Source organism: Phoenix dactylifera, chromosome 1 (assembly GCF_051530095.1).
Source record: "Phoenix dactylifera cultivar Ajwa chromosome 1, Ajwa_hap1_PhDact_Kaust_v1.1, whole genome shotgun sequence".
Lineage (NCBI taxonomy): Eukaryota > Viridiplantae > Streptophyta > Magnoliopsida > Arecales > Arecaceae > Phoenix > Phoenix dactylifera.
The window spans coordinates 68851040-68858438 of NC_143190.1; the positions used below are offsets into that span (position 1 = coordinate 68851040).

A 7399-nucleotide genomic window follows, 5' to 3' on the forward strand; every position below is an offset into this window, starting at 1 on the left:
GTCGAACTCTTGTCGGTTGTGTACCTCTTTTTTTATTTTGCACGTCTTTCTGGATCGTTTTATTCTCTGAAGCTAATAATATCAAGGCCTCATTATGTTCATGAATGCGCTTGGCAGACTGTTTTTATAATAAAGGATGCATAGCAGGTCCAACTCATTAAAACTATGCAAATGGGAGGGCTAAACTTATTCACGTTCATGGGGAACCGCCTGTCAAACCAACATTTACAATGTCCTAGTTTATCCGAGATTTCCAATCAAATAAAATTTCAGATTTATTATTGGAATAACATAGTAAAGTAGATTGCAGATGAATGGTACTAGATCATGAAACTTCTACAATCATGTACATTCCCGGCCTTATCTTTTTTCCCCCTGCCTCTTTACTTCCATAGGCCTCTCTCTCTCTCTCTCTCTCTCTCTCTCTCTCTCTCTCTCTTTTTAAGTGAATCGGCCACTCACACCGCTTTGGCATGAGCATAGCTAGCTACATCACTAGCAAAAAGACTACGCAAAGCAGAAGAAAAAGTCTGCTGGGTTTATAGAAAATCTCCAGAATGATGAGCAACAAATGAGATGATCCAATCAGTAGCTCGGTTCATCATCCGAAAAATAAGCCCGACCTGGATAACATGGCTCTCCCGCATCATTCATCGTGTCACTGAGAAGCGAATGTTCTATCTCCTCCCACCCCTCCTCTCGTAATAGCTTAATCAACGCAGTTGAGTCTCCTTCCAGGATGATGCAACCAGTCACTAGTACATGCCTCACGAAAGAAAGTTTCTTCTATACTGCCCTGAGCTCTACCCTAAATGTTGAAGCCTCGAGGGGCCTTTCTCTTCGGGTTAGGGTTTATTCCACTTAGCACTGCCGGAGTAGAAAACCTACGGGCAAGGTTTATGGGTTGTGAAACGTGTGATCATCAGATCTATAAGATATAGTACGCGGATTAAATGTTTTTTTTCTCCTAACAGGCTTTAATGTCTTTTTTTTGTGCTAACTGGAATTAATGTCTTCAAATCTATGGATGTTCTCTGCCCACGGAAAAAAAAAACTGCAGATATTGTACTCGCTTAATGCCCTGCAATTCAAGCATGTTCACGTTCGTTGTATCAAAAAAAAAAAAAAAGGGCATATTCACGTGCATTAACTCGCTGTGGATCAAGATACACCGTACTACAAGTCCCCATCGCCCCTCGTGTAATACAAGGCATCACGATAATTCGCGGCGGCCGCGACACACAGGTCCTTCAATTCCAAGGAAAATAGAAAGGCTCCCGTCACCCTACATCCAGGAATTGTTGACCGTCCACATCTTGGAACAAATGACAACTAAAACCTAACGGCGTTTACATCATTCTCCCCTCTCTTGTATTACCAAATGATCCAACAACGATCCTCAAGATTCTCATCAGGCACGAGACTGATCTTATCATCCTCAAGATCCAATCGCTCTGAATGAATACAATGATGCAAGCTCAGGCCAAGAAGTACAGCAAAGGGAGGAGGAAAAAAAAAAATGAATTCAGATAAAAATCTGAGTCTTACATCATTCAGACTTATATTTTTCCATGTATCAAATTGTCAACACCACAGTCATAAGTAAAAGCTTAAAACCCTAACTAAGCAAAGCTAATCTAATAAAACAGAAAATTGCTGTGAGGTGTGCGCAAGCCACCCAGAACCTTTCCCTTATCCCTTTCCATTCTCTTTTTTGTGTATCTACACCCAACCAGCAGAAGTGCTGTGCTTTCAGATGGTAATTCAGTGGTCCACAATTTTTGGGCCCTTGTACTCAGCAGCCAGAACAAAGCAGTCATCAGGTTTTCCCACCCTCTCTTTCAGCCAAGCATGCCTCTCATGCTCACCGGCCGCCAAAACCGCATCGCCTGAAATAGAAGCCTAAGTAAGCAAGTCCACTTCTACCATCCAGTGAGTTCTATACATTTGTTCTATGAGTTAAATTTATAGATGATTTTGCCTGGCCATGCTTGCAAGAAGTTTTCAAGCCATGGGTTAAGATGCCCTATGAAGGGTAGAGGAAACAGGAATCCTACAATAGGAAAGTAAGGGTTTCGCTCTCATGTGGTTTAATCTTTCACGCACAATCACTGGGAAATACAGATAGGAACAAGTGGGAACTTGTTTATGGAACTTTGGGACGTTTAATGGGAAGAAGAGGTGGAATTGAATACAAAACTTGTGCTTGCAATTTTACAGGAGTGCTGGGTGGGGAAGCTGAAGACCTCATACAGAGGATCATTCACATTTGAGTAACAGTAATCCTAATTTCCTTGGTCCATCACAGCATTCAGCAACATGCACTGTTAAAAGGTTTTAGGCTGGGAATTAACATTACATCATGATAACCATGATAGTGAACAAATATAATAATGCATAACACAACAATAATGATGCCAGCATCTAATTATTTAAGCAATTTGCATCAAAAGAAATGCATAGAACGAATTTTCATGATCTTTCCATGATGCCAGCAGATAAATGCTATCGTCGATGTCATAATATAAGTATAGCTAAATGAAATTATGCAAATGAGTTCAAAATAAAACCATACCAGAGGAACTCAAATATGGGAGGTCATTATAATATGCACAATCTCTTCCTTCAGATTTAGTGTAAGGTGGGCCAAGCACATCCAGCACTGCACAAGAGGTCACTGCAGTAAAACGATGCATGTTGCCTCCAGCAGCTGGATATAGTATGGATGTCTTGCATGGCACCTTGAAAACATCATCGGTAATAACCTTGGCTAGCCGCGCACCTGGACCCGAAAAAAAAGGAAAAAAAAAAAGAAGAAAAAGAAGATTAAATATCACATCTTTCAACCCAGCATATTGCAAATCCAAACAAATCCAAAAGAGCTTACCATCAGCATTTCTAACTGTCTCGTTCGAGTTCTGAGGATTATTAACCCAATCATACGACTTGATGTGCATTGACCCAAAAAGAATCTTGCTAAAGACAGTCATTCCTGGGTGATTATGCAGTGGGATGACAGCAGACTTAGGCATGCAGAAGATACATATCTGCAGGATACATTTAGCAATTCGAGAGAAATACGGATTACCAAGCAGCATTCACAAACAGATGCAACAGAACTGGTAGTATAACAGGAAATTACAGTACCGAGAACTTGGGACACTCATAAAGGGGTAAGTATGTTATCACAGGAGGCCCTTCAGACACAACATTGCGAAAATACTGCAGGTTTGGATTCAGACCAACATCTTCTGGTTTCATAACATCTGCAGGAGAAAGAAACGAGCGCAATTATCAAACAAAGTCGCACCTGTGCATAAAATGCCCCACCACCTATTTATATACTCACCCTAATCACATGATAGATTATTTCCAACACTCAAATCTCTGTCTACAGTATCTAGTCATGAATCATCACATGCTTCATGTACGGACTCGCTCATCCGTTTATACAATCAAGTACATATATACTCACCCTAAACTAACTGTTTCAACTATTCCATGGTTGTCCCCATGTTATCCTATCACCGATAAATGGAAACTGAGAAAATACCGAAACGAAACCGAAATTGATAGCTGAGGGCATTAACAGATCATATACACAGTAAAGCATGATGTTCGCCTAATCCTAATTTTGCATACATTTTTGTCTACAGTAGTCGATGCATGACATTTGGTTCGCATCATATTCGTGTTTGTCTTTGTAAGTCAAAACACTGTAATCCATGACAATAAGAAAAGCCATTACCATGAGCTTTAGATGGCAGCATCCTTCTATTATTATTCATGCAATGAGAACTAGCAATCGCTGATGCCATAATGAGATCATCATTGGTGAAGATTTGTGAGTCCAGATATCTTCACCATCAAACAATACTTACAAGTTACAAGCATGCCTCGAGAGCCAACAAAGTATCTTTGAGTGATAGCTATATCGAATACTACTTCCACTACCTTGAGTCCCTTTGGTATAAGCCAATATCAACTATCTAATCATGGCCAACTGAATACTGCTAATAGAAACAAGACAAAGCAATCACTTGTAATAGCAGCAACCATCCAACAATTCGAAACCGGTATCATGAAATGCAGCAATAGTTGCAATTCTGAGAAATCCAATGATCCAAATAGGACAAGAATCCATAATAAACATAAAATTAATAATTTTTTCCCATGAAATCAACTCTGCCGAATGTATAGCAAGCCATGGCCAATCTCATAAAAAGAATATGTTTTTACCATTAATCCAAATCAAAAGGCAGGATTCAAAAGTTCTCTGCAATGCACATTAGGATTTAAGAAAACAGGCGTGAAATCAATCCACATCCTATCGCATTCCTCGAGCTATCCACAATATAAGCTTCGCATGCTACCCGACTCCTCCGAAACGTACTAGAACAAGAAGTTTCTGGGACATAAAAATGCAAACTTTTTCACGAAAAAGAAGAGAGCTCGTACCAAGAATGGCTCGAAGGCGCTCGATGTCCTCCGGAGCCGGGACGACGTCGGCTCCACAATTGGCGAAGATCTCCTTGCAGGTATCGAACAGCCTCTGGACGACAGTCGGCATCGGCGGCGACTTCTTCTGCCGCCGCTTGCTCTTCTTCGCCGACTTGCTCTTCTCCATCGCCGCCGCCTCCTCCTTCCCCTTCCTGTCGGCCAACCTCCTGTCAACCCCCATCAAGATCGGCCCGACTCGCCCCGCCAACCCCTCAAGTATCGGAAAAGACCAGAATTGTTGGGAAAAAAGATGGGATTTTGTGCAAGAGGAGAGCCGATGGGATTTGATGGCTTTATACGGGTAGAATTCTACTCACAGGAATTGGAAGCAGGGGAATTCCTGTGGAGGGGTGATGGAGATATGGGAGTATAAAAAGGGGAGGGATTTGGGTAGTTTGGCTGAGACAACGAGCCTGGGTGAAAAAAACCAGGGGCCACGCCGAGGGAGATTCTCCACTTTCCTGTGGGCTACTCCCAAACAGCCGTGGATTTTTTTCTCCCTCTCTCTCTCTCTCTCTCTCTCTCTCTCTCTCGCTCTATCTCTATCTCCAAATGGACCCAGCCAAATAACTACATGCCATACTTATAAAGGTAAATAAAAAGTAAAAATTAATGAAGTCATTTCCATATAAAAATCGCATTGGATTCAAACCAGGTATGGTACAAGGGAATGCCTAGGGCTACGTGTCAGGAGACGATTGGTCGTTACGCAGAAATCCGCCGTGTACTGCATGGATTCTCTTCCTTGACGTGGCACCGTTATGAAATGTTTTTTTTTATTTTTTATTTCTTTTAATGAACACCTTTCCAAAAATTTAAATTTAAGTGAATACTCACCCTAAATTTATATTTATTTCTATACACTCATAAAACTATACTAATTTTAATTAAAAATAAAATAAAATTTTTTAAAAAAATTTTGTCTCTCATCGTGATTGCTTTAAAATTATTTTTTTAAGCATCTATCTATTAAAAATATTTTAATTATTTCACTTTGAAACTGTTAATTTTAACAGCATTAAATGATGTGGATATATATATATATATAAATAAAAAAATATTCATGCAAAATTTGATATTCATGAGGATGTTCATGCAAAAAAAAAAAAAAAAAGTGATGCGACTGGAATCCCGCCACATTACTTTTTGAATGTTTCAAATTAAAAAAAAAATAATGAACGTGCTGGTGAGGATTTTTTTTTTTTTTTTTGAGATTCTTTTGAAAGACATGTTCTAGATGCTTGGCAGATGGCGTTCTCTCGTGGCACCACGGCTCCTATTAAATCCTTTTATTCTATTTCGTAGTGAAAGGGTTTCTTTCTCCCGTTTCTTTCCTTTCATGCAAGACACTTGATTTATGCCCATCCACCTAGAAAGATGCTGTCTCCTAAAAGCAGAAGGACATATATTAATGTTAGTCTGACGAATAAAAAGATTTGGTAGCTAGATGCAAATCTTGGTATATTCGCTGCATACAACTTATCAACAAAAAAAAGGAAAAAAACATTATCCAATATTTCTGATTCATTTAATTAGTAGTGATATGTTTGATATGTTTTATTATATAAGTGAAGAAAAATTCACTTTTATTTGATCTGCATTTTCTATTCATATCTTTTTGTGTAGTAAAAGGTGGAGGCATATATATAATCTCTATCTACATTACTTTTAAAAATAAATAATAAAATTTTGCCCATATCCTAAAATATCCTAGATCAATGAAATTTTATAAATGCTATGCTTATGGCATTTAATAGCATTGCCATGCATGTTATTTTTTCTATAAAACGACTATGGCTTGCTAATGCTTGGGTTGACTTAGAATTTATAATCATTATTAAAAATTTAATATTGTTTTTAATAGTATTTAATCTAATGCTTAATTACTAAAACAAAAGCACTTCTTTTCTGCTGGTGATGAAGATAGCTGATTGAGATGTGATGTTCAAGGATAGGATGGAGCCATATTTGGCAGGGAGAGAATGGAGGACTCGCTTGAGGTCGAAGAGGGACACGCCAAGCCATAAGATGGTGATGGGGGGAGGCTTGGCTTCTTGAGTATTGTGTTTGCTAGGCTAGATAGAAGGATTTTGAGAGCCACATAAAGAGTGGATGGTAAAGAAGGAAAAGACATGATCATCCATTGTTTTCAATTCAACCTAAACTCTGGCAGTGCCTATGGCGATCAAAGTGTCCTTTTATTTCCTACAGTGGTTATGGCAGAAGGGTTCGGTTAATATCTTTCGCACGAAAGAATGATTGAGCTTGAGCTTCTTTCATGACAATTATTATTGGATTGCTTCCTAAAGCGGTCTCAAAGCACTCCAAACTCCTTTCATTCTTCTGTTTACGCAGATCTTGAAGCGGTCACTATTGTGTGATCCAACAGTGGATTCACGTGAAGAAAGATAAATCCTTCTTTGCGTGAAAGATACAATCTTTATCCATGGTGGAATGGGATATGCTCCATGAGTGGGCATCTAGATAAAAAAAAAAAGCAGCTGCAAATGCTATCAACGGTTCTTCTTTCTTATGCCATCCATCTATAAGAGTTGTTTGATTTGCCACCATCTTTAATAGGACTGGACTAAGTTCCTGGCAGATTGGAGTCTCTCATTTTGATGAGTTTTGGCTCACCCAACTATTTACCTTACTTATGGTTGGTCGATATCCTATCTATTTCTTGATTTGCTAACTATATTGTAATTTAGGAGATGTGGCATAGCGTTTGCCATCAAAGTTTATCCCTGCCAAAGTATCAGAAGTTTCTATGAAAAACTTTATTATTGTGACTCGTAATTGTGGGAGCCTGGCTATTTGCTCTTAGATGCCATTCTTTGTGTTTTGTGTTTGTAAATTAGACATTGTGTATTGAGTTGATTGCATATAATTCTAAGTG

General features: G+C 38.9%; 1 protein-coding gene across 1 annotated transcript; it reads right to left on the bottom strand.

Moving 5' to 3' along the window:
• Positions 1–1501: 1501 nt before the first annotated feature.
• LOC103696004 (plant cysteine oxidase 2-like) lies at positions 1502–5044 on the bottom strand. The gene is made up of 5 exons (XM_008777483.6): positions 4459–5044; positions 3148–3266; positions 2888–3047; positions 2576–2782; positions 1502–1889 (listed from the first exon to the last, which is right to left on the bottom strand). The coding sequence occupies exons 1-5, from the start codon at positions 4679–4681 to the stop codon at positions 1765–1767; spliced, it is 834 nt and encodes a 277-aa protein (XP_008775705.3). The 5' UTR covers positions 4682–5044; the 3' UTR covers positions 1502–1764.
• Between the last annotated feature and the right edge of the window lie 2355 nt (positions 5045–7399).

Bases quoted from the DNA above. Each gene is read 5' to 3' on its own strand.
- LOC103696004 (XM_008777483.6), bottom strand. From the start codon at position 4,681: ATGGGGGTTGACAGGAGGTTGGCCGACAGGAAGGGGAAGGAGGAGGCG. The intron at 2,783-2,887 runs GTAAGCTCTTTT...TTTCGGGTCCAG, and splicing joins GACAGTTAGAAATGCTGATG to GTGCGCGGCTAGCCAAGGTT. The intron at 1,890-2,575 runs GTATGGTTTTAT...CTTCTATTTCAG, and splicing joins CCCATATTTGAGTTCCTCTG to GCGATGCGGTTTTGGCGGCC.